Source organism: Ceratotherium simum, chromosome 5 (genome assembly GCF_057802395.1).
Source record: "Ceratotherium simum simum isolate JZ-2026a chromosome 5, ASM5780239v1, whole genome shotgun sequence".
Lineage (NCBI taxonomy): Eukaryota > Metazoa > Chordata > Mammalia > Perissodactyla > Rhinocerotidae > Ceratotherium > Ceratotherium simum.
In genome coordinates this window covers 87927896-87953856 of record NC_141904.1, presented here as the reverse complement: position 1 = coordinate 87953856, position 25961 = coordinate 87927896, and the positions used below count along the sequence as shown (strand labels likewise).

Genomic DNA, 25961 nt, shown 5'->3' with positions numbered 1-25961 from the left:
TCATCATGGAGGAGGAGGCATTGACATGTGCCTTCAAGAATGAGTTGGGTATCAAGGGGTAGAGGGTCCAGCATGGAGAAAGGTGAGGGGTAGGGTCTGGGGAATTTAGAGTCACTAAATAGTTCCACAAGTTCCATATTGTGTGTGAAGGAGGAGGTTAATGGGAAATAAAGTTGGAGTCATCTCGAATGCCACGTTAAGGGGTTTAAACTTTACCCTGCAGACCATGGAAACATTGAGAATATGCTCCTCACTGGTCTCACCGCTTCCGCTGTGCCCGCCCCCAAATCCAGGACCCGCCCTCAGCCAGAAGAGCCACTCCCCCCGACTGAAACCCTTCAGTGGCTTCACTGAAATGGCTTCTCGGTGCTCTCAGGATAAATAACCCCCTCCCGCCATGGCCTACAGAGCTTACCGGGCAGCGATGGGAACAGATCCTCGTTCGTTTCATAGGCAGCACCCACGGCCGGGCGCTGGGGGCGGGCGCTGCGGCGCGTGTACGCGTCCGTGTGTGCTTGCTTGCACGGGCGGCGTCGGGGTGCCAGAGCACCGAGTTTTCCAGACCCCAAGCCGCCCAGCTGAGGAGCAGCCGTTGCCCGGACTCCGGACGCCCCGCGGGCTTGGCTGAGCTCAGGCTGGGCCCTCCGCCCCAGCGCCCCCGACCCCGCTCCTTTAGCCGCTCCCGGGAGGGGCGCGAGGCGATCGCCGCGGTGCGGAGTTCCCGGCTCGGCCAAAGACAGCGTTTCTTAGTTTGGCCCAGGGGCTCCCGAATCCGGAGTCATAAATCCCGGGGTTTCCCACAAAGCACAGGATCTTCAGCCAGTCTCCCCGTCTTTCGGTCTCAGTGTTCTCATCCGAAGAACAGGCCTGTCTCCTCCAGGGGAATTGCAGGAACCCGAGTGAGCCGTGGCCAAATAGAGGCAGTGTTTTTGGTATGCTTTGCCATGGTTTGGAATTACAGACTCTGAGTACTGGAGTATCAATAATAAACACTTGAAATGTCCGTCAACTGATAAGCAGATAAAAATGTGGTCTATCCAAAGAAGGGAGTATTACTGGTAAGAACTACTGACGCATGCTGCAACATGGATGAACCTTCAAAACATTAGGCCGAGTGCAAGAAGCCAGGCACAAAAAGCCACATATATGATTCTGTTTACAAGAAATGCCCAAAATAGGCCTGTCTATAGACACAGAAAGCAGATTAATGATTGCCAGAGGCAGGAGAGGGGAGCGTTGGGTCTGACTGCTAACAGGTATGAGGTTTCTTTTTAGGGTAATGGCAATGTCCTGAAATTAGCGATGATGGTTGCAAAACACTGTGAATGTACCAACAACCATCCAATTGTACAATTTAAATGAATTTTACATTATGTGACTTTTGTCTCAATAAAAAAAGCTAAAAAACCCCCAAACACTTGAGTGCTTACTCTGCATAAGGTATTGCCTTTACTGAAAGGTGCTGTTAGGGGGCTGGCCCCATGGCGCAGCAGTTGAGTGCTGGGGCTCCGCTGGGGCAGCCCAGGGTTCCGATCCCCAGCGGGCACCGATACACCGCTTGTCAAGCCATGCTGTGGCAGCATCCTATATAAAGTGGAGGAAGATGGGCATGGATGTTAGCCCAGGGCCAGTCTTCCTCAGCAAAAAGAGGAGGATTGGCATGGATTTTAGCTCAGGGCTGATCTTCCTCACCAAAAAAGAAAAAAAGAAAGGCATTGTTTTTGTGACCTGCTCAACAACCTGAGGTAGTCACTATGGGCCACAATGAAAGCAGCACTTTTGCAAGCCTGACTCCTAGGCAATTACATGCATTAACTTAATAATTGTAATAACCATGTGAGGTAGTTACACTGTCCCATTCTAAAGAGACAGGAGACAGGTACAGAGGTCAGGCAACTTCACCTGCAGGAAAAAGGACAAGCCAGGCCTGGCTGTGGGCTTGAGCGCCCTCCCCGTGTCCACACAGGCCCACACTCCTGATGGAGATGCTGTGCAGAGGATCTGACAGCAGGCCCTGCCACACCTGATGCCCTTAGCCTGGTGCTTGCCCTATCCTTCAACCCCAGCTGTGGCCAGGGTTTCAGGTTTCAGGGGTCCCTCTAGACTCTTGGGTATCTTGTCCTCACACCTTACCCTTTTTGTTCCCTTCCATTATTCTGTGTGCCTTTCTCTCTCCCTGTGAGGGTCTCTGCAGAGCCTTTTCATCTTTGTGCCCGGCCCCAGCACAGAGCTTTGCACTTAGTGAATGCTACTTTGATGTCTGTTAAATAAAAATTTGATAGGAAGTTATAAAGGGGATGTTTGCTTAGGATTGTGTGGCCAGTTGTCTTGTTCTCTGGTCAAAATCCATCCCTCTCTAAAAACTGAAACTCGCTCACTAAAGTGGAAACAACCAACTAGCCCCGTAGCACACTGGATCCTGATTCTGTTCACATTCCACTCTACAACAAAGAAAGTTTCCCTAGCAATGTATTTATTTTTCATTTAGTCAATTTAATTTTCAAATTATGCCCTAAAATGGCGATTGGTTAAGTGAGACTTAGTAACTTAGGATTTTTTTCGTTTGGTGAGTTCTTTCTAAGGTAAATGTTTCAGTATTTGAGCTATACCATTATAAAACCTGTATTAAAAAATGACATACAGAGAAAGACAAACACCACATGATTTCACTCATATGTGGAAGATAAACTAACACACAGACACAGACACAGAGAACAGTTTGGTGGTTACCAGGGGGAAGGGGATTGGGAGGTGGGCACAAGAGGTGAAGGGATGCATTTGTATGGTGACTGACAAACAATAATGTACAACTAAAATTTCACAATGTTATGAACTATCACATCAATAAAAAAATGGCATAAAACTTAAAGCTCCTATCCTCCAGCTAGAGGATGAGAGATGGGTAAATGCTTGCACAAAGGGATCAAGGTAAAAATGCACGAGCCAGAAGCCATACTTTGAAACAAGAGCTGCAGGCAGATATTCACATTAGGTTATCAAATGGATGCTGGGGTCAAATCCCCAATTCCTAAAAGCCAGCATAGAGTCATCAAGAATACATGATGACAGAAGAATCTTATTTTTCTTTGGAGGTTAGCTTTTTTTAGTAAAAATATTTTTATTAATTAACTGCCTAATTTGTTGTTAGTGCTGTCAAGTCAATTCCGACTCCTAGCGACCCTGTATACAGCAGAGCTGAACCCTGCCCAGTCTTTTTGCGCCATCCTCTCCCCTTCTGGTGCCATATCAGACAATGCTCTATTGATATTCATAGGGTTTTCATGGCCAAGTTTTTCCGAAGTGGGTGTCCAGGTCCTTCTTCCTAGCTGTCTTAGTCTGGAAGCTCTGCTGAAAACTGTCCACCCTGGGTGACCCTGCTGGTATTGGAAATACCGGTGGCATAGCTTTCAGCATCACAGCAACACACAGCCGCCACAGTATGACAACCAACAGGCAGGTGGTGTGGTTCCCTGACCGGGAAATGAACCAGGGCCGCAGCAGTGAGAGCACCAAATCTTAACCACTAGACCACCAGGCTGGCTAACTGCCTAATACACCCTGTAATATCTTTTCTTACATGTTTGGCTAGAAACTCTTTGATTGCTTCTTCATATAACAACTGTGTAACATTCTTTTCTACAGAAAGTCTAATCTTTCCTCAAGCAAAGTTGATAGAAATTTGCTGTTTTATTGACAGTTTAGAAAAGTTTTTTCACCTTCAAATCATATGTCATTAATGGAAAAGTCATATACATTTTTAGGATCATTGTCAAATAATAATTTATTAAAAAAATTTCAAAACATGTTTCTAGTACATTCAGTAGCAAAGATTTACCAGTGGCACACACATTAGGAAAACATACATTAGGTTTCTAGTTGGGCTGATTAAAATCCATATGCCTGGAAAGGTAGTTGGTTATGCTTAATGGAGCTCTTCAGAATCAAAGTGCAAAGCAATGCATAAAAAATGAGTTTGAAAACTTGAAAGAGTTTTAAAACAGGTTTAATTTTTCATGATTTTCCCAAAGCCAGGCATGATATTTATTTAACTTATGGTCTTCAGGGTGTACCTGGAAGAGATACAACACATTAGGAGATGGAGGCCTTATGTTAGTTAGTCAGAAATACATTTTTTAAATTGGCTTTTTAAAGGAATGGTGGAAGAACACCACCTTATGATAATTATACTCAAAAATTACAACCTTTAACCTAATGGGATTCACGAATGTTTAAAATTATACCTTACATTAAAGTAATCTTTTACACTTTGCAAAATACTTTCCAATTTAGTACTGATTTTCACCAGGACCAGGGGTGTGGGCAGTGATGAGTCAAGTATTAACATGCCATTTTCCAGAAGGAGGTTATAGACCCTGAGAGTTAAATGGATTGCTCGGGTCACAATAAATGGTGGCACATGGACAGGCTTGGCCAGACCTACCAGCTAAATGCTGTAGGCCGAGTCATGGACCAAGAAGGCAGTGTACCAAGCCATGCAGCAGTGCCCACCAGCTGTCAGGGTGCCACCCGGATGCCTGTGGGCTGGCCATACTCAATAGAACGGGCACCTGTCTATAAGGCAAATGAAACCAAGATCAAAACGAATAGGCAACCCACCAGCTGGGAAAAAATATTTGCAAAACATATATCCGACAAGGGATTAATCTCCATAATATATAAAGAACTCACACAACTAAACAACAAAAAAACAAACAACCCGATCAAAAAATGGGCAGAGGAAATGAGCAGACACTTCTCCAAAGAAGATATACAGATGGCCAATAGGCACATGAAAAGATGTTCAACATCACTAATCATCAGGGAAATGCAAATCAAAACCACACTAAGATATCATCTTACACCTGTTAGAATGGCTATAATCACCAAGACAAAAAACAACAAATGCTGGAGAGGCTGTGGAGAAATTGGAACCCTCATTCATTGCTGGTGGGAATGCAAACTGGTGCAGCCTCTATGGAAAACAGTACGGAGATTCCTCAAAAAAATTAAAAATAGAATGATCCAGTTATCCCACTACTGGGTATCTACCCGATGAACCTGAAATCAACAATCCAGAGGCTTATGCACCTCTCTGTTCATTGCAGCATTATTCATTATAGCCAAGACGTGGAAGCAACCCAAGTGTCCCTCGACTGATGAGTGGATAAAGATGTGGTATATGTATACAATGGAATACTACTCAGCCATAAAAAAAACAAAATCGTCCCGTTTGCAAGAACATGGATGGACCTGGAAGGTATTATGTTAAGCAAAATAAGCCAGAAAGGCAAACACCACATGATTTCACTCATAAATGGAAGATAAACCAACACATGGACAGAGAGAACTGTTTGGTGGTTACCAGGGGCAAGGGGGATGGGGGTGGGCACAGGGGTGAAGAGATGCATTTATATGGTGACTGACAAACAATAATGTACAACAAAAAATTCACAATAAAGGAAAAAAAAAAGAAAAGAATGGTCAGCTGAAGTAGGACCCAAACAAAAACAGTCTGAGGCCACTAGGAGAAACCCCACAAGCACACATTCCAAGCCCAAACTTGCCTGCTTTCCTTCAGTGGTACACTTTTGAAGGCTAGTATGACGTGACAGGAGGAAATCCATGTCAGACTTAGAGATGGTGTATGAATGAGAATGACAGGAACAGGGCCAGAAGTGACCAACCACTTGAGGTCAGGGAGAGGCCACACCGAGGAGTCTTTATGGACTTGGGATTGTCTATGGACAATCTCTTCCTGCTGCCAATAACCCCAAGCTACCCACTGCCCCTCAAGCTTGGAACAAAATTTGTTGTGACTATAATAGCACATTTGTCCAAGAAATAGTTTTAGCCAAAACGGTGGCTTTGCCTCGGAGACACAATGTGCTGGAGATGTTACGGCGGGGAGTGCGCCTTACCTGCTTCCACTCATTGACGCAAAAAATTCGGTAAGAGTCATTGCCATATTTGCCAATCCCATGAAGCTCAATCGGATACCTCCACTGCTTTGTCAGATATTCATCTGAGAATACAAAATCCCACGTATCAGGTCAGCTTCTAGAAAAAATACTTTCCCTAAATGTGTGCTGATGGGGGCTGGATGGAGAGAACAGCAGAAAGGACAGGAGAGAATCTCTCCTAACAACCTCAGTTGTGATTGCTCCCCCTCCTGAATTCCTGCAGCACTCCGGTCTGAACCGCTTCTTTTCAGCTGACTAACCATTATTACTTTGTGCCGTGCCAACTGAACAGAGGTAACGTCCCTGAGGTCAGCTGGGCTTTCTGCTTCACTGACTTCTTCCTCTGATTCAGCTCACAAGTTCTGACCCAGTGCTGGGCAAAGATTTATTGCCTAGGTCAGTGGGAGACTGCGGGGTGGGGCAAGCAGACTGTTTTCAAATGCCTTTGGTGCTTGAGCTGAATGACCTCTATTAATGTAGCATCCGAGGACATTACAGTTTAAGGTGTGGCTCTCTTAAATAGGCACAGTTTTTATGTTTTTTCCTTTGGGTATGTGGGAAAGTACCTGAGAACCTGATAATGGTTTTTGCTCGAAGATCGTAGAGACCAAGAGGTTTAAGAAGTTCTGACACATCTTTCCAGTCTGCGGTTCTTGCTACCTCAGCTGAAGGATACTTCTCCAGAAACTCCCAAAGCACAGGAATTGCCATTTTGCCTGGGAAGTAAAAATAACTATGTGATAACAAGCCTCCAGATGGGCTGATTTTAGGTTCAGGTACTTCTTTATCTAGAAATCTAATACAGAGTTGTGTTTTTTTTCCTTTTTAAATCACTGATGAGAAGCCATTACCTGAATCAGCAACCATTTTCAGAGTCAAAAACCAACCTAGGGCTGGCCCAGTGGCATAATGGTTAAGTTCGCATGCTCCACTTCGGCGGCCCGGGGTTCACAGGTTCAGATCCTGGGCACAGACCTACGCACCGCTTATCAAGCCATGCTGTGGCAGGCATCCCACATATAAAGTGGAGGAAGATGGGCAGGGATGTTAGCCCTGGGCCAATCTTCCTCAGCAAAAAAAAAAGAGGAGGATTGGCAACAGATGTTAGCTCAGGGCTAATCTTCACACACACAAAAAAACCTGTTTGATTAACAGCCCAAATTATGCTGAAACCTGGCCTTGTACGATATTAGTTTTTAAATAATCAGATCATCAGACAACTAGTGTAAAAGTATACAGAATACAAGGTGCCAATGACATTAAAGAAAGCATCCAATGGAAAAGAAATACTTTCATACGTGACAGAGCGGAGGAAGGTTAAGTAAATAATTTGGAAGTAGAAAATAAATGAAAATCTGCTCCTTAATGCTAAAAAGGCTGTTGGATGTCATCTAATCTAACTTTCTCATAGGTGAAATGTTTGAGGGCTGAAGGGGGAAGGTCTTACCTGAGGTCACACAGACGCAAAAGCAAACTTGAACCCAGGCCTCCTAAACAATTCAGTGCTCCTTCTCCTCATCACATTGTTTCTACTAAGACAAAGATTAAAAGAATCCACAAACCTGAGGTCCGATTGAGAAATATAGTTGCGATGAGGAGCTTCCATGGATCGTGAAAAAGTGTTTCTTGGACGAGATTAAAAGGTGACCGAGGAGGTGTCCACTTCTTAAAGGCTTTGCGTCGTGGGGGGCTAAGAGCTAAACAAACACACAGCATCAGAGTTGAACAGCTGAAATAGATTTAAAATCTGTTTTCTGATTGGGGAAGGGATACCTGCTTTGTTATATTTGCTGGAAAAATACAAGCTTGTTTTCCTTTTTTCTATTTGTGTCTGTGGGATGGTGTCTTCTGAAAAGGAAAAGTGAACATGTTTATAGAATCTACAGTTTAGCCTAAAGAAATACTCAGGAATGCAAATAAGAATAATAACAACAGCACACTATTATAAAGCATTTAGTATGTGCCAGGCACTATTATAAGCACTTTATAAAAATTAACCAATTTAATTCTACTAATGACCTATAAGCTAGGTACTATTTTATCTCCACTTCACAGATAATGAAATAGAGGTACAGGGAGGCTAAGTAACTTGCCCAAGGTCACACAGCTAGTAAGTGTCAGTGGTGAAATTCAAATCTAGGCAATCTGGCTCCTGAGTCCATGCCTTTAACCATTTTCTTACACTAGTTCTCTATGATTTATGTTCAGAGTTCACAGTACTGAAAAATTAGAAATAATATGGAATATTTTAAATTATGACACATCTGTACTATGTAGTCATTAAAATATTTTTGAGACTATATCACGAATATTTTCCCATGTCATTAACTAACTGAAAAAAGCAATATTCTACATGATCTCAATTTAATAAAAAAAGAAAAAAAAACGATTAAAAATTAGAATAAAATAAACCAAAATGGTATAATGGTTGTTGCTAATTTTTCTTTTCTCCTTTAATTTTCTATATTTTCCAAATTTTCTGCAGTGAACACTTTTATACTTACCAAAAAAAAAAAAAAATGAAACAGACAAAACAGACCTTGCAGAAAAACCTAACACTTGGACCTTGGAACACCTGAGACCACTATCTCCTGGGCAGCTCAGTTAATGCAATAAAGACTATTTGACCAGTGTTATCAAGCTTCTCAAGTTTCTAAAATCATCACATTTAATATTCCCTATAAGCCATACCCTCTAAATTTGAATGTCAGTTAATAATACCTTGTATTTGTATAGTGCGAAGCCATTGTTTTCACTTCTCATTTGACAATATTCTTGATGTGAAAAACAGGGCTGGAGAGGGTTATTACCTCCATTTTACAGATGAAGACACTAAGGCTTAGAAATTAAGCAACCATCTCAAAACAATAGTGGGATTGATTATAGATTGGGACAAATATCCAGGCCTCCAGATAATTAGCCTAGTGTTTTTTGCTATTTTAGTTTAAACAGGCAAAGCCTAGTAGAAAGTAAAAAAGAGAACAAAGGAAACTGCTCTTACTAGCTACTTGATAATTTCTTCCGTGGGTTCCTATAAATCATTACTAGCTAGCCTCCTTTACTACTAAGAGACTGAAGCTCAGTTTACTTGGCAATTTCTAACTAAGCCAATGGGAAAGTCTTTACTATCGCACTGGACATCTACTAGCCTAAGGGTACTTCATCTTATGTTGAGAACTAGACTTCTTTATATATAGGATGAAAAGGATACTTCCATTTTATTAGCAAAAGGATGTTTTTAATATTTTATTTGTCCATTATACTAGCAATGAATCTACATAAACCTCAAGTCTTTAAGAAGCTCAAAGTCTTTAAAGGACAGACTTGAAGAATTTTTATGCAGTTCCTAGGTATATAGGGTCATCTTCTGTTAAAGGTAGAGAAATCCCAGGTACAGCAAAGACAAAATCCTGAATGGGACTGACAGCAGGAATCAAGTCAACCCCCTGCTCCACCAATTTCTTCAGGCCATCTCCCCACAGGACTTGAAGTAAAATTATTCTTAAAGGAGTATTCTATTCTTCTTTAAAGGAGTTATTCATTATACCATAATGGCATAATGAATAACTAATACAGGGCTGCTCAAAAGTTCTCCTTTTTATCTCTTATTCACTGAGGTACTATAAAGGCAAAATGCTAAGCTCTGAACTCTGTATCAAGAGTATATTATAAATAACAGATGAACTATGTGATTACAGGTTTGAATTATTCAGAGCTCTAAAGCATTTTAGAGACACATGACATTATAATAAAAGATAAAAATGACTATGATATATACAAAGTTAAATTGGAAGTCACCTATCAGTAATAAGTAACAAGAGGGGTGCAAAGAGAAGAAACCGACTATTCTCAACCAGTTTATGTATAAAAGGAGTCTTCCTCAAACCTTTTCACAAGTGAAGCCTTTTCATTTTCCCTAAAGTTGTAAGATTACTGGCTGGAAAGAAGATGGGAAGAAGGGAAAGCACTGTTGAGCAGCGTCCCAACTATTGCACCAGGGAGAGATGGTAGCAGCTGTTAATGGCACAATTCTCCTTTGCTAGGTATCAAGGCAGTAGGCAGCAGATTCCTTCTCTGCCATAGGAAACGGCTTGAAGATCGGTTAGACAAGGTACTAAGATCAATTGGTAGAATGTATCTGATGTTTGGCCCTATTTCTTCATTCTATGCCCACATCCTAACCGGGTACAGGCATGAAATACAATATCCGGGAGTATAAACTCATCACATGTTTTATAGCACTTTAGTGCACTGAATACCTTGAAATGTTTTCAGAGAAGTAGAGTCTTTCTTGGTTTGTAAGCAGTTGTTCGTTTCAGAGCCACATTTTAAAATGTCAGTATGCAAATGTTGCTCCCTTTCCCCAGCTTCTACTTTTGTTCTTATTTCCTCAGACTCTAAAAAGTTATCCTCACGCTTCCTGTTGGGTTCTGCTTCTTTGGCTGAACATAATTTGTTTATGATGCCAGAAGTTATTTGATCAAAACGAAAATTTGATCCTGAACTCAATGATTTTTCTTTTACAAGTCTTTTTTCTTCATTGGTCACACTGTGGGTCTTGTTATTTGCTCTGGTATCAGAAATGCAGAAAGTTCTATCAAGCTGACTTTCTTGTGCAACAGGTTCACTTTCAGCATCTGCCTTATTACACACAGAGTCTCTTTTTCTATTACTTTGAATAGAAGCTGAAAGACTCTTCTGGCACCCTGTTTTAGTCTTCTTAGTTTGAATTCCTTTCAAAATAGTCACCTTTCCTTTGGACTTTCTAACCTTCCCAGAGCCAGCATCATTAACACCCTCATCTTCTTTCAAAGGCAAATGAATGGAAGTAAAGTTAGATAGTCCTCTGCTATCTTGTAATTTCAAACTACCACTTGGCAGAGGAAGCACATCTTTTTTCCACCTGCTTCGTGTCCTGAGATTCCAGTTTGAACTGTTACTTTCATTTTGTGGTCCAGATGTCAGAGCTGCCATCCCGCAGTCTTTATATCTTGACTTGATGCCCCGTTTAGAAAGTACAGTAAAATCAAAATCTTCTGGCTTAAGAGAAGTCTCTCCATTTTTGTGAAGATAATTAGCAAGTGAACTTTTGGATCTGAACTTCAGTCCTTGTGGGCTAGAAAATGATATTAAAGGAAACTTATTACTAGTAAATAAAAGTGACTTTTAAAAAGAATTGGACATTTCAGATTTTTTATTAATAATTTCCAAATGTTGCCATGGGCATCTGTCATTAAAATAAAAAACAGTGATAAAATGGTACTTTTAAATAGGTTCCTGTATGACAGTATAAAATAATTTTACAAATATAACTTAAGTACAACCTTACGGTTAACCATTCACAGTAGGAGAAAATGTATGTACTTGTCCCCAAATCACTTGATATAATTAACCAGTGACACTGAAGGAATGGAATCCATAATGGTTTTATGGTAAAAACAGAAAAAAGCCAAGATTCCCACTATGCTTTCCCACTAACTGTCTAGACAAAATTATTTGGCTGTACTATCTTTACTATCTTGCACGCTCACCTGATAAAATATACATCATATCTTCCTGCTGTTTTCCCAGATAACCTCTGCTTCACAACTCTTTCCCATCCGCATGGGACAGACTTATGGCATTCTGGCACTGGAGTACCACCGAGCTGAGCAGAAGCAATGGGTGCTTGCAGCAGGGGATTACGCTCACTGCTGCTTTTCATCACCATTTGTTTCTCATCTTGGCCCACGGTTTCTGATCCCAGAACAACATCTTCCTTGCTGAAAAAACAAAGTACAAGTGATTAGCTCATTTAAAATTTATTTTCCTCTGCTTATTCAATTTCAATCCATGTAGAGCAGGAACCACATGGACTATTTGGACTACGGGAGAGATCAGAATCAGTATAGACCAGTCTTGCTATGGGAGTATCTTTTTGTCTTCCAACATGGGTTAAAAAGGCTTGGGCATCTCTGCACAATGAAAAGCTCAAGCTATTTGGTATGAGATTTTTTTGTTAATCATTGAATAAAGCTATTATAAAGATTTCTGGTGACATTTGGCACAAGTTTAAAAATATAAACCAATAGCAGCGCTCTTAACCTGGGATCAACAGCACTGCTTAAAGGAGTCAATGAGACACCTTCCTCCTCTCCAAATAAGTGAGGTAAAAATTTTATGTATATGTGCATTTTTCTGGGGGGAGAGTGTCTATCATTTTCATCAGATGCTGTAACCCTCTAAAATGTAATAATTTCTGATACAGAATTTTCAAATCTCTTTCATTCTTGATCCTCATGGTAATCTTATGAGGTAGGTAGGATAAGGATCACTCATTTTATTGATAAAATTGTGACAGGAAGATTAAGTTACCTGCAGAACTGATACCAGAACTCAGGTCTACTAAATATTGATCTAATACTTCTCTCCTTATACTATTATTGAAAAACTTCAGTAGAGTGTATCCTAATCACTAAATCACACATTTTAAAAGTTGAATGGGTCTATAGAGATGTCTAACCCAACTTATTTTCTACAAATAGGAAAACTAAGCAGAACCTAGTGACTAACTAGAATTAGAATCAAGGTCTTCTGATGTAACTTGGAGTTAAATAATTTTGGGGAGCTGGGTGGATCTTAAGAAATTATATAGGTCACAATTTTAGAGATAAGGAAACTGAAACCTGGTGAAAACAGCACAAACTTTAAGGTCAACCGCCTGGGCTCAAATCCAGCTCTGCCACTTACTAGCTATGTGTCCAAGAGCAAGTTACTTAATCTCTCAAAGTCTCCTTTCTCCATCTGTAAAAAGCAGGTAATACCTCTTTTAAGATAGTTTTCTAAGGATTAAATTTGGGGGGAAAAAGAAAAGTAGGTAAATCATCTTAGCCCCATATCGCACATACACAAGTACTCAATAAACGACTAGTGCTTCCTCTGTTAACTTCTCACAGAACCCATTTCTGGGGCGCCCCTGGCTGCTTAACATGACATCTCCTCCAAGGTCTTCCCAGGATCCTCTAACCCACGCAGACGGCTTCTTGCACCGCAAAACCTCCCTACTACTCCCGGCTCCCTCGTCATTTTGGCTAACGAAGTCGGGAGCACCGCAGGGCTGACCCCACCCCAGGAGAACCAGAGCTCCAGCCTCACCTCCGAGTATCTCACCCGGGGGGCCTCGACGGCTCTGTCGACCCTATTTTACAAAGGCCCACCCACGTTCTCCTCCCCCGCTCCCATTTTACAGCTGATGAAACCGAGGCTCGAAAGGGGGCAACAGCTTACCGGAGGTCACACGGCCGGTCTGGGACAAGGCGCTCACTGGAGCTGCCCGAGGGGGCAGCTCCGCAGTCCCCCAGACTCGGACTCTCCATCCCCGCTGTGCCCCTCAAGCGGGCTCCAGCCTCAGCAACCGACCGAGAGAGTGCGACGCCCTGGGTGTGGAGCAGAGTAAGATGTGAAAACTTCTTCAGCTCAGAGCGCTAGGTGAAACCACAAGCTGAAGGCAGTGAAAGTCTGTCATCCTCCTTAGGGGCTTTTCCGCCACCCAGTTGGCCACAGCCGCCATTTCCGCAGCTCCGCCAATCAAATCCTTTGTCGAGGAAGACGCACCGCCCCCCGCCCATTCCGACCAGTCGCGCGCGCCGTAGTTGCGCAGACGCCTTCGAGGCTCCCGTTCCCTCTTTCCTTTTGCTCCTTTCTTAGCCCTTCCTTTTAGACATGCGCACTCGGAACTCTCGGCCGGGCGCCTAGCTCACTGCGCATGTGCGTTGCCAGGGGTAGCGCAGGTAGCCAAAGTGGCTCGGGGAGCGGGGACTGCTGTTGAGGCGGTTAGGAGGGGTCCGAGGCGTGAGGGAAGCCGCGATGCGGGCCGTGTTGACGTGGAGAGATAAAGCAGAGCAGTGGTGAGGAGCGGGGCAATCGGGGAGGAGCGGGAGGCCATCTCCCCCGGGGATGGCGGGAGCCATTGCGTGAACCCCTGTGGTTGCAAGGGGCAACGGGCCCGCGGCCTGGGCTGAGGGCACTGAACCCCGGGTCTGGGCGACTGCGAGGTCCCTTTGCGGTTGGAGAAACTGAGGTCTGGAGAGGGAGCAAAGGGATATGCCACACGTGAGGTAGTGGGCTGGCGGGGGGGTTTTACACGTATTCACAATCTGGTCTTGTCGCTCCCTTACTTAAAATCCGTCCTGGGCTCATTTTACACCCATGACAGTGTTTCTCAGACTGCACAGTTTTTGTCACATCCACATACGTGTTTCCCATACTCTTGTTTACTTCACGTTTTTCTCTAAATTCTCACTTATTTTCGCTTAAATATGATTTTACAAGAAAATTTTATTGCTCCATATTTGAAAATCAATATCACTATAATAAGGTGACTGTAACACTTAAAACCAGGAGAAACATGACAGTGTTAATAAGTTGTAGCTAGATACTGTTGCTAGGGAGCCTTTAAGCCTGAGGTCTACCTTCTCTAGAACCGGGGGTTTAGCAAGTGTGGTCAGAGAGGTGCGTGGGATGAATAGCAGCAAACCAAGAACTACGCTTGATTAGAAGGCGTGACAGAGAATCCAAGGAGAATGACCTCTCACTTTATGACTCATTGTTACTTAATGTCCATTTTTATCACCTAAACCTATCACACAATGATGCATTTTGGGAAATACTGACTTATTGGATAGTTCTCCTCTGCCTGACTTTCAAAATTGTCCTGGATGATCTTGTCAGCTTCACTGTGAAGCCTCTGTTTTGGCCACTGGAACAGGATACTTGCCATTCCCTCTCCATCTTTTCTTAGGCCTTTCTGTGTGAAGAAAGCATGCCTTCTTTCCTCGTCTCCTCACAATGAAATCCTAAACAGCCTTTAAGGCTCCCTTTGGAGATGGTCGCTCTCTCTTTTGAACTGCACTGGTAATAGCTAACGCGCACCATGTGCAAGGCACTGGCTGAGAACTTCCTGTCTTTCATCTCACTGTCACCTCACAACAGCCCTCTGAGGTAGGTACTGTAATTACCTCTGTTTTACATATGAGGAACGTGAAGCACAGAGAGGGTAAATAATTTGTCAGGGTCACATAGTGAGTAAGGGCTGGAGCCAGCTTGCTTCCTCACGACAAAGACAATGCTCTTAGCCACTACATGACTTTTTCCCTGTGTTACAGAGGCTGCAGACTCAAACGCCTGCAGGAGTCAGGCAGGCAACATAAATGGGAGATGTTTATTTGCATCCTAAACACGAGGGATTGTCTGGTTTCCCTAGGAGTGTTTTTCTCTTCTACACCCGACTTTTCTTGAAACACATAGCCCTACCAGTATATCTTTCACTTCTACTTTTAACAGAGATTTGAGTAAAAAAAAAATTTCTCTTTACTTTTCTCTTAACTCTGTTGTAAAAGTACCCACAGCACAAGCTGCTGATAACTAGCAACTGAACGTTTGGCTTCGATGTCAGACAGTAATAGGAAATGGCAAGGAGTGTGGCACACTGGAGAGCTCGTGCTCGGCCTAAACGGGGCAGCTGCCACTCAGCTCCTGCCAATTACCACCCTGCAGGATTTGGCCTAGTGTGCTCAAATCTTCCTATTTTCATCACAGGCTAGAAATCTGGGTTTTTATGTGAAGTGTCCTAATTTTTAAATGTTGGCACCTAATCTTAAAAAACAAAGTAAAACACCATGTGGGCCAAACAAAACATTTGCTAGCCAAATACAGCCTGATTTGCTCCCCTGTTTCAACCCCCAGCATAGAATTTTGTTCATTCCTCTTTGTGGTACTTAGAATCTGTCTAGTGTAAGAGTTATTTGTGAATCTGTTTATCCCAGAAGTCTGTAAACCCCTTAAAAACCATGGCTATGTCTTATTCATTTCCACATTATTCCAGAGCCTAGTCAAATCAGTGGTTGTTGTGACTGTTTGGTGGATAGATGTATTCACGAATGAGTCAATAAGTGAGCGAATGAATGGTGAATGAAGATTGATTATTTGGTTTTTGGCCCATTACAGGTTGAAACAACTTGTTAGATTAGGGGCAATAGAGGTTCTATAGACCAGCTCCTAATGGCAGTTACATATGCCCAGAATGGGACAAAACAAAACAAAAAAGTATAAGAAATAGACAGAACTCAAAAATCTCAGATGTCAAAGATCAGTCCTCCATAACTGAACCAGCACCTGTCTCCTATCTGCTCTTTTCCTTCCAGTCTAACCTCACAGCAGCAGGAATTCTCTTTCTTGAGTCCGGCTGCTGTGATCCATTACTCTACTTCTCGTAAACCTGGAGTGACTCCCAATTAACTTCAGTGTCAAATTGTGTACTTAACTAGGTGGCTCCCCCGCAACCCCGACCCTTGCTAATGTTTAAATATATGCTTTTCAGTTCAGCTAGAAACTCCATTTTCTTATCCAAAGGCCATTCCCAAATGCTCTCTTATTGTTCTCTGAACTCCCTCATTTTCTCTCTGAAAAGCACTACTCCAGGTTCATCTCAAGCATGATGCCTTATTTGGCGAGACTGCCTTATTCCAATCATGCCAGCATCTGCTATAACCCTCCATTCACACCAGCTAGTATTTACCGAGTACTTGCTGTAGGCCAGACAATGTTTACATGCATTATCTTATTTAATCTCCGCAACAACCTGTGAGGTTGGAATTGTTGCCCCATTTACAGATGAAGAAACTGAGACTTAATGAGGTGACATAATTTGCCTAAGATTCCAAAGCAAGTAGGTAGGGCTTGGGTCAGATTGTGCAGGATTTAAAGAGGCATATTGAGACTTCAGTTTACGGTGGTATGGGCACAGGATTGGCAGAGGACAATTTGCAGAACTCGCCCTCTGTCTCTCTGCAATGGAATCTGAGGATGTATCTTTTTCGTAAAAGGGAGCAGATGAGGAGAGAGAGCCGTCCTCCAGTACAAGAGACTGCCTGCAGATGGGTGAGCTCCCCAGCCCTGGAAGTGTTCAAACAGAGGCTGGATAGCCATCTATAGGGAATTCCTGCCCTGGCGGGGGAGTTGGACTACATGACAAGGTCTAGGGTCTTTTCCAATTCTGAGTTTCTGTGATCTTATGAGATAATGAAAGTCCGAGGAGTTCAAGATAAAACCTTGTCAGTTTGTCGATTATATTCGCTGTGACTAGGACAAATGGTATGCACCATGGGCCCACAAATCTCTAAAATGGGGTCATTACCCTCAAATTGCATATGACTATAATTAAGGGCACAAGATAGTATCTGAAACAGTGTAAAACAGAAGATTATATAATTCAGAGCTAAATTGAATTGTACAGATTCGAAGTACGGTAAAAGTTTTTGTTGCTGTTAGTGCCATCAAGTCGATTCTGACCCCTAGCGACCCTGTGTACAGTAGAGCAGAACCCTGCCCAAGCTTTTTGCGCCATCCTCTCCCCTTCTGGCGCTATATCAGACAATCACCTGCTGCTATACAAAAGGTTTTCATGACCAGTTTTTTCAAAAGTTGGTGGCCAAGTCCTTCTTCCTAGTCTGTCTTAGTCCGGAAGCTCTGCTGAAACCTGTCCACCGTGGGTCACCCTGCTGGTATTGGAAATAACCTGTGGCATAGCTTTCAGCAACCTGCAGCCACCACAGTATGATGACCAACAGATGGGTGGTGTGGTTCCCTGACTGGGAAGTGAACCTGGGCCTCAGTGGTAAGAGCGCCAAATCTTAACCACTAGACCACCGGGGTTGGCTCGTAAGAGTTTAGATTAGGGCAAATAAGACCTGTGTGTTGTACTTTAGGAAGGCAAATTTCAAGAGATTCAGAGAAAATGAATTTTCACATCTGAGAGGAAGATGGTTTAAGGCTTAGACCAAATGAGACACTCAGAAATTATTTTCTGATAATTCAACCCAAAATGATCCATATGAAGAAGAGGCCACACAGGAACCATTTTGATGCACTCAGATATGTACAAGTCTGAAAGGAAGCCACGTAACCAAGGATGACTATAAAAGAGAGGGGCGGACCTCCTCCAGAATCTAGTACCTCATCATAGCAACCCACAGGTGTCAGGAACTTTGTCCAAGGCCGGCTTGTGGCACCCTGGGAGGTGGGAGGGCGGCTCTCTCTCCTTGTTTGGTAGGTGAGGGTGCAAGCTCAGACAGGAGGCCAGCTCCCCTAGGCCCAGCTCCCCTCTGCTCTCCACTCTGCTGCCCTGCTTCTCAGAATGTGCCATGTGCCACGTACATTTCCCCCCAGGCTCAGAGAAAGTAAGCCTGAGAAACAGGAAGGCCCAGGTCTGTTGCTCCTTAACAGTGAGGATGCTGAAGAACTCAGAGTCTGTGTTTGCTTCTTTCAAGAGGGATGCCCAACTGGAAAGGCTGTAACAATCACCTTCGTTCCAGCTTCTCCATCAGCTGCTGTGTGACAGCAGACAAATGACTTGCCTCTGTACTTTAGTTTCCTCATCAATAAAAATGGGCCAATAGTATCTGGCCTGTTTACTGTATTATGTTATCATAGGATCAAATAAGATAATGTAAATTTACACTCTATAACAACTCTTAACTGTTGAATATATGTGAAGAATAATTTTTATTAAAGTAAGCTTCTGAGGTCAACAGAGTCTATATAAAAAACTTTCTGAATTCTACATGTAATGCTTTGATAATACCTTTAATGATAATAAAAGGTGATAATACCTTTTTTTTTTGCTGTTAATAAAGTGCGGAAACTATTGGTAATTATTTTGTCAACTGTGGCATATGCTAATAATAATCATAATGAAGGCCACAGAGCATAATGGTTAGACCATGGGCTTCAGAGCCAGGCTGCCTGGATTTGAATTCTAGCTCCACCTCCACTCAGTAACAGTCTGTTTTGGAACAAGTTGTTTAACTTCTTTGTGCCTTAGTTTTCTCGTCTGCAAAATAGGTATAGAGTTGTTGTGAGGATTAAGTGAGTTAATATATGTAAAACATTTAAAGTGTACTTAGCATACACAGTAAATAAATGTGCTCAATAAATGTTAGGCACTATTATTAAAGTATTAAGAGTAACAGAAATTTGTCATACATGACAATAATTCAGAAGAGTGGAAGGCAGTGTAGCACAGACTCTAGAGGCAGACCCAGCTTGAAATTCTGGCCCTTTCCGTTGCTGGTTGTGTGTTGTTGGGTGAGACATATGACCTCCCCGAGCCATGGTGTCCTCAACTACAAGATCAAGTAATAATTCCTACCTCATAGAATTGTTGTGAAGGTGGACTAAAACAATTCATTTGATGAGCTCGGCATGGGCTCTCTCTGTGGTAAATGCCCCAAGGACTCTTACCAGGGGTGTATATTTTTAGATTACTCTCGGGTACCAGATAAGCTTATCCCATGCTAAACTTCTACAGTAGTCTGTCTTGGCAGTGCTGTCCGACAGTCTTACTAGAGTCACCTGAACTAATTAAATCCTCTGCTTGGGCCACTCAAGAATCTTTGTAATATGGCTCCAGCCTGTTTTTCTAGCCTTATCTCTCCCTCCTGCCTTGCACATTTTTATTTGCTGTTTCCCCTTCACGTCTTTTTTTTGTTTTCTCTGCCTGAAATGCTGCACCTACCCAATCTCCTACCTTTTTAAAATACTGTTTTCTTCATCCTCTCTCCAAATCAGATCACTCTGTCTTCCTCCTTCGAGTCGCATAGTATATGTTTTAATGTATCTCCTAAAGCCTTTATCACAGTATTATTCTATATTTCATCTAATCTAAGAGGTCACTGATTGTAAAATACCATTATTTTATATACCACTAAGAAAGCAAAAAAGTGCTCCAGTTAAACTAACATGTCATCAATTATAAGACACATCCCAACCTCAGAGATATTAAAATATGAAAAAATGTATGCTTTAGAATTGATGACATATGGTAGTTCTTTGTGAATGTGTCTGAGTCATACCCTCCTACTGGATGGTAGTTTCCTCGAGGACAGGGAGGGACTGTGATTTATTCATCTTGTATCTGTTAGTGCCTAGCACCTAAGAGGCACTCAACAAGTATCTGATTAATTGGAAATAGTAATGATGTTTTAATAAATGACCAATTTTTCAGAGACGTGTGGATTTGTTAGCCCTCACACATTCTCTCAGGCTGTCTAGCCTGTATGGTATTATTAGAAGAGTTTGTGCCCTCAACTGCTGACCCTTTGATTCATCTCTGGCGTCTGGCTTCTGGACAAGTGGAAATTGGAACATAGAGCTAACTGCCCAGTGGATCGTGATTGAACGGGCTGCCAAGGTGGTGGTCAAATGGAATTTGCAACGCAATTCTTAACCATTATTTTTCTCCCTCATACACAAAGCAGTGTTTCGTAATGGAAATAAAATTTGCTTTCCTGGCCATTACCAGACCTCATCATTTTGGTTCCTAATTGTTCTTTTGTCTTGTCTTGTCTCCTGTTTAGTATATATGACCTCGCATTTAAGCCCGATGGAACCCAACTGATTTTGGCTGCAGGAAACAGATTACTGGTAGGATTTTGTCTGAGTTTCCTTTTTAAGTGCTTTTCTTCCTTTCCCTCTTGTAAGTACTCTGAAATTTGACTCTTTTTTTTTTTTCTTTGAGATAAAAAAGGCAAGGGTGGGAAAACCAGTCGTCACTTTTTAATAGGGAGGGAAATGGGCTATTTAAAACAGGTAAATAAACTGTCTATCAGATAGGAACCTGTGAATAATACCTCTTTTGAGTCATTAATCTTTCCCTTTTTACTTTGAGACACCCATGAAAGAGCTGAAAACAATCAAAATGCCTTTGAAACTGGACTAGTATCAGTTCACATTTTGTCCCCCTGAAGAACTCAAGCAACAGGACTGAACGGGCTCCCTCCATGAGGAGCCAGATAGCCTGACCCCAGCTTTTAGGCACTGGCTTACCTAAACAATTCCATATGGATGCTGTCATATTTTTCATATTTTCAAAGAATATAAGCTCCCTCTGGAATCTATCCCAGTGTATAAAAGTAATTTTCAGAGAACTCTTTGTTTGACCTAAAAACCTTTGTATGATCTCTCTTTCCTCCTGCAGAAGTCCACTTCCTCTTACTCTGTTGTCTCTAGATATGCAGACTGACTGATCTCCCTCCACTTTCTGTATGGTAACTACATAATCTTAAAGCCATGATTAAATTGTTCTGCAGACTTCTTTCGAGGGTAAACAATCTAAATCCCTTTAGTTTTTTTTCGTAGGTTTTCTTCTCTAATACTAACCATTTCTGGAGGGTTTTGCCTTGATTTCTCAGATGGTGTGTTTTTTAAATCTCCACATATTTATAGATGTTACACAGCTCTAAAATATCCTAAATCCACGTTACAGTAGGGTTTTATAACACTCCCTCTGATTTACAAAGCCAGAGTTCAGGTCTGTGACTTTCAAACTCTTGGTAGAATATACGAAACATCTCTCTATGATGTTGATATTAGGGGCAGGGCTAGCACTAAAATGTAATCACATTGTAGCTGGCTCTTTGTATATGCTGGCTTTATTTGGGAGGGCTTAGCTTCATTGTTCATATATCCAAATTCATGTAAGATGTGTGAACTTTGTAGAGAAGTTCCACAGAGTGAATTTTTGTTTCTTGAGGATTAATGGCATGTTCCTGGCTATGTAATACACAGAGTTGGGACCTCTAATTCTTGGGTTTCCCAACTTTAAGTCACATTCTTTCTGGTTTTTACCTCTTTCTTGGTGCAGTTTTTACTTGATACAAATTTAGAATATTGACACTTTTTTTTATAAAGACAAAAATAGCAGCAGCAACCTGCAAGAATTCTGACTAATGGATGCCATGTGGATAATATATACTTTTGTCTCTTTTTTTGCCAGGTTTATGACACTTCTGATGGCACTTTACTTCAGCCCCTAAAGGGACACAAAGATACTGTCTACTGTGTGGCATATGCAAAGGATGGTAAGAGGCTGCTCTGGGTTTACAGTCTCTGTAAGGGCCTTATAGCTGCTCATTTTTCTCCTTAGTCATTCCTTAATTATTTTTAGTAAGCTAAACTACAACTTGAAGTTTCAGAAGATAGTTAAGTCTCTTAGACTTCAATTCAATCATTCAATTCAATAAGTATTTATTGAGGGCCATCTATGTGCCAGGCACTGTTCTAGCTGCTTGAGAAACTTCAGAAAACACAACAGACAAAGATCCCTGCCCTTATGGGGCTTATATCTATGTAGGGGGGGAGGGGGGGAGGAAGGAGAGAGAGTATGAGGGAAGACATAGAATAAACATAGGAAATTAATAAATTAAGCAGTATTCTGGAAGGTAAGTGTTAAGGAAGAAGAAAAAGGGTAAAATAAGGGGGACTGAGAGCACTGGGTGGGGCAGGGATTGGGTACAGTATTGAATAGTGTAGTGTGGGGGGTTATTGACAGGTGAGCAAAGGGGACAGGTGAGCAAAGATTTGTAGGTGGAGAGGCATGAGATTCTGGCAGTGGACATCTGGGGGATGAGAGCTCCTCGCAGAGGGAAGAGCCATTGCAAAGGCCCTCAGGTGAGAGGGTGCCTTCCGGAGACTGGGCAGAGAGAATCAGGGGAGCAGTAAGGATGAGAGTAGAGAGGTAACAGGTGTGGGGTGACCAGATCATGTTGGCTGTCATAAGGACTCTGGCCTTGATTCTCAGTGAAAATGGGGAACTAAAGAGCTTTGAGCAGAGGAGAGATCTGATCTGACTTATGTTTTAAAAGGATCCCTCTACTGCTGTATTGGAAATAGCCTGCAAAGGTTAAGGGTTGGGGCAGGGAGACGAGTGAGGAGGCATCATCCAGGCAAGTTTTATAACACTGGCGATGGTGGCTCAGATCTCTGTGGGAGCAGAGGAAGTGGTGGAAGTGGTCAGAATTTGGATTTAGTTTGAAGGTAGAGCCAATGGGTTTGCCTGACAAATTGGATGTGGGGTGTGAAGAAAGGAGTCAGAGATGTCTCCAAGTTGTTGACCTGAGTGACTGAAAGGATGGAGTTGCCCTCCACTGCGATGGGGAAGGCTGCAGGTAGAGAAACTTACAGTAGAAGATCAGGAGCTCAGTTTTGGACATGTTGAACTTGAAAGAGGTTGACACTGTAGGAGAGAGGGGAGGGAATTGCCAGAACCAAGTCGTTGAGTGGGCAAAAGGAGATGACATTTAGAGCATAGATGGGGCATGGTGGGAGAGTAAAGGATGTCACTGCAGGTGCTGGCAGGTGGGGGCATGTGGTAGTAGGAGTCCAGTGGAAATTCTCTTCCATTCTTTCAGTGAAATAGGAAGCAACATCAACTGAGAGTGAGGCTGGGGAAAGAGGTGTCAGAGAGTGGAGGAGAAAGGAAAAAATGTAAAATCACTGCCTAGGAAAGTGGCTGAGTGAATGGACCTGGGAGGTATGGTGAGATCTCTAGTGACATGAAGGACCCACTTGAAGCTGGTGATCATGAAAGTGAGATCAGGAGATCTCACTTCACACCAATCTGTGTGAAGATGGCAGCATAGGCGGACTCTGAACTCACCTCCCACAGACACAACAGCCTTACAGCTACTCTTGGAACAATTACCCCTGAGAAAGAACTGAAAACTGGATAAGAGGAACCCCTGCAACACGCAACAGTCCTGACTGAGGTGGAAGAGACAGAAATTCCCTTCTGGAGAAAAAAAATTCCTCCCACAGCACATCATGGCTGCTCGGGAGCAATCCAAAGGTACGCAGCCTTCCCTGGAGGAGTGGGGGATCTGAACAGGGAAGTGTTGCTGCTATAAGCATTTATTGGACCCAAAACAACTAAGACAAGTCTCATAATATCTGGCCTTGCTGGCTACTAACAACAACAGGGAATACGCCCAGAAAAGCTATCGGACATAAGGAAAAAAAAACAAAGCAACCTTTTAAAGGGCCCATGCAGAAATTCTCCCATTTTGGAAAGCAACCTAAAATCACCAGAAAGAAAGGTGCACAGTCGTTTGGTGAAAAGAGACTCACTGGATAGGCCCTGGGTGCGTCTCAGTGGGAGGTGAGACTTCTCCAGGGACTGAGACATTGGCGACAGCCATTGTTGTGACCTAGTGCAGGCATGCTGACACAGTCGCTGGCAGACGCCACTGGATTTCTTCCACTCCCCTCTCAGCCCAGGGTCTGCCCCACCCACTAGAGTACCAATTTAATCCAGCTCAGCCAGGGCAGGCAGCCCACCCTAGGGACTGGCCCCACCCAACAGCAAGCCCTTGGTCAACTATGGGCCTGTGTAGGCTAGGTGCCTGAATTCTCTGCAGCTGGGCGAGTAGGTCCACCTCTGTCCGGCAGGGTGTGCGCAGTGAGTGGGTGGAGTATGTGGGGCATTGGTGGAGCATGTGGGTCCTCTGCTGTGGGGCAACTGGGTCGGCTTCAGGGGGTTGGGGCGCACACACAGGGCAGGACTGTGTTGACAGTGTGTGTGGCCCTGTGGGCGGTGGGGCTTGTCAGCTACAGAAGATTTGTGCTTCTCAAATAGCCACGTAGGGGATCAGCCCCCCCTTCCAAAGCCTGAAGCAATTGGGTGCTCCCCTGCCTGGGTCCAGCCCCACCCAGCTGCAGTCCTGAGAGAGCTGACAAGAGCCTTATAGACCAGAGACCTACGGCAATTGTAAGCCCCTGAGCCTAACAACTAGCCACGCTGGGGGCCTGCTCACTTAACAGAAAGACTGCAATAGGAATGTGCTATTAGACCTTGGAGCCAACTGTGCTGGGTCTCCCCCACACCTGATAAAGAGAAGGAAGGGTCCATAGCAGCCACATGTAGCTGAGCATTACAACCAGCCAGCCAGGGGGACAGCTTAGCCTCCCTGGGCACCTACAGCAAGAGCAACCCTGCCACAACAGAAGGACACACGTAGCCCACACAGGAGTCACTCCTGGAACATTTGGAACTGGTGATGAGAGGGAAGCACACCACTGGGCCTCATAAGGCATCATTTACATAAGATCAGCTCTCTAAGATCAGAGGATGTAGCTGACCTACCTAATACAAAGACAAGCACAGAGAAAGAGGCAAAATGAGGCAGCAAAGGAATACATTCCAAGTAAAGGAACAAGGCAAAGCCCCAGAGAAAGAACTAAATGAAACAGAAATGAGCAATCTACCTGACAAAGAGTTCAAAGAGTCATAAGGATGCTCACTGATCTTGGGAGAAGAATGGATGAACTCAGTGAGAACATCAATAAAGAAATGGAAAATATATAAAAGAACCAATCAGAAATGAAGAATACAATACCGGAAATGAAAAATTCACTAGAGGGACTCAAAAGCAGAGTAGATGATACAGAAGAACAGATCAGCAAGCTGGACAGAAGACTAGAGGAAATCACCCAAGCTGAACAGGTAAAAGAAAAAAGAATTAAAAAGAGTGAGGACAGTCTAAGAGACCTTTGGGACAACATCAAGCACACTAACATCTGTGTTACAGGTATCCCGGAAGGAGAAGAGAGAGACAAAGGGGCAGAGAATCTATTTGAAGAAATAATAGCTGAAAACTTTCCTAACCTAAAGAAGGAAACAGACATCCTGGTACAGGAAGCAGAGAGAACACCAAAAAAGATAAACCCAAAGAGGCCCACACTAAGACACATCATAATTAAAATGTCCAGAATTAAAGATAGAGAGAATCCCAGAAGTCACAGGAGAAAGGCAGCAAGTTATATACAAAGGAAACCCCATAAGGCTATCAGCTGACTTCTCAGCAGAAACCTTACAGGCTAGAAGGGAGTGGCACGATATATTTAAAGTGCTGAAAGGAAAAAACCTACAGCCAAGAATACTCTACCTGCAAGGTTATCATTCAAAATGGAAGGAGAGATAAAAAGCTTCCCAGACAAGCAAAAATTAAAGGAGTTTATCACCAAGAAAGCAGTCCTACAAGAAATGCTAAAGGGACTTATTTAAGGGGAAAAGAGAAGACGACAAATAGGAAAAATTATCTATTTCCATTATAAGAGGGTAATGGATGCAAATGCACAAAATAGAGATTAGATATGATATCAAAAACATAAAATGTGGGAGGAGGGGAG

The 25961-nt window shown here is 43.0% G+C and overlaps 2 protein-coding genes across 12 annotated transcripts in view; one reads left to right on the top strand and one right to left on the bottom strand.

Moving 5' to 3' along the window:
- Positions 1–3763: 3763 nt before the first annotated feature.
- MBD4 (methyl-CpG binding domain 4, DNA glycosylase) lies at positions 3764–13516 on the bottom strand. Of its 2 annotated transcripts, XM_004442419.3 has the most exons (8): positions 13227–13516; positions 11492–11722; positions 10220–11076; positions 7734–7808; positions 7523–7657; positions 6527–6676; positions 5919–6022; positions 3764–4070 (listed from the first exon to the last, which is right to left on the bottom strand). In XM_004442419.3, the coding sequence occupies exons 1-8, from the start codon at positions 13313–13315 to the stop codon at positions 3993–3995; spliced, it is 1719 nt and encodes a 572-aa protein (XP_004442476.1). In that variant the 5' UTR covers positions 13316–13516; the 3' UTR covers positions 3764–3992. The 2 variants fall into 2 exon arrangements, with proteins under 2 accessions (XP_004442476.1, XP_087287696.1); XM_087431570.1 differs by lacking the exon at positions 7734–7808.
- Positions 13517–13726: 210 nt separating this feature from the next.
- The window catches only part of IFT122 (intraflagellar transport 122), a 75983-nt gene continuing 63748 nt past the window's right edge, over positions 13727–25961 (top strand). For 4 of the 10 annotated variants that reach the window (XM_004442422.3, XM_087431566.1, XM_004442421.3 and 1 more), the window contains exons 1-3: positions 13727–13846; positions 20354–20420; positions 21772–21856. In XM_004442422.3, coding sequence (XP_004442479.1) covers positions 13806–13846; positions 20354–20420; positions 21772–21856 — 193 coding nt within the window. In that variant the 5' untranslated portion in view covers positions 13727–13805. Of the gene's footprint in view, positions 13847–14476; positions 14940–20353; positions 20421–21771; positions 21857–25961 lie in introns of those variants that run through there. The other 6 variants (XM_087431568.1, XM_087431564.1, XM_087431569.1 and 3 more) reach the window with 5 other exon arrangements.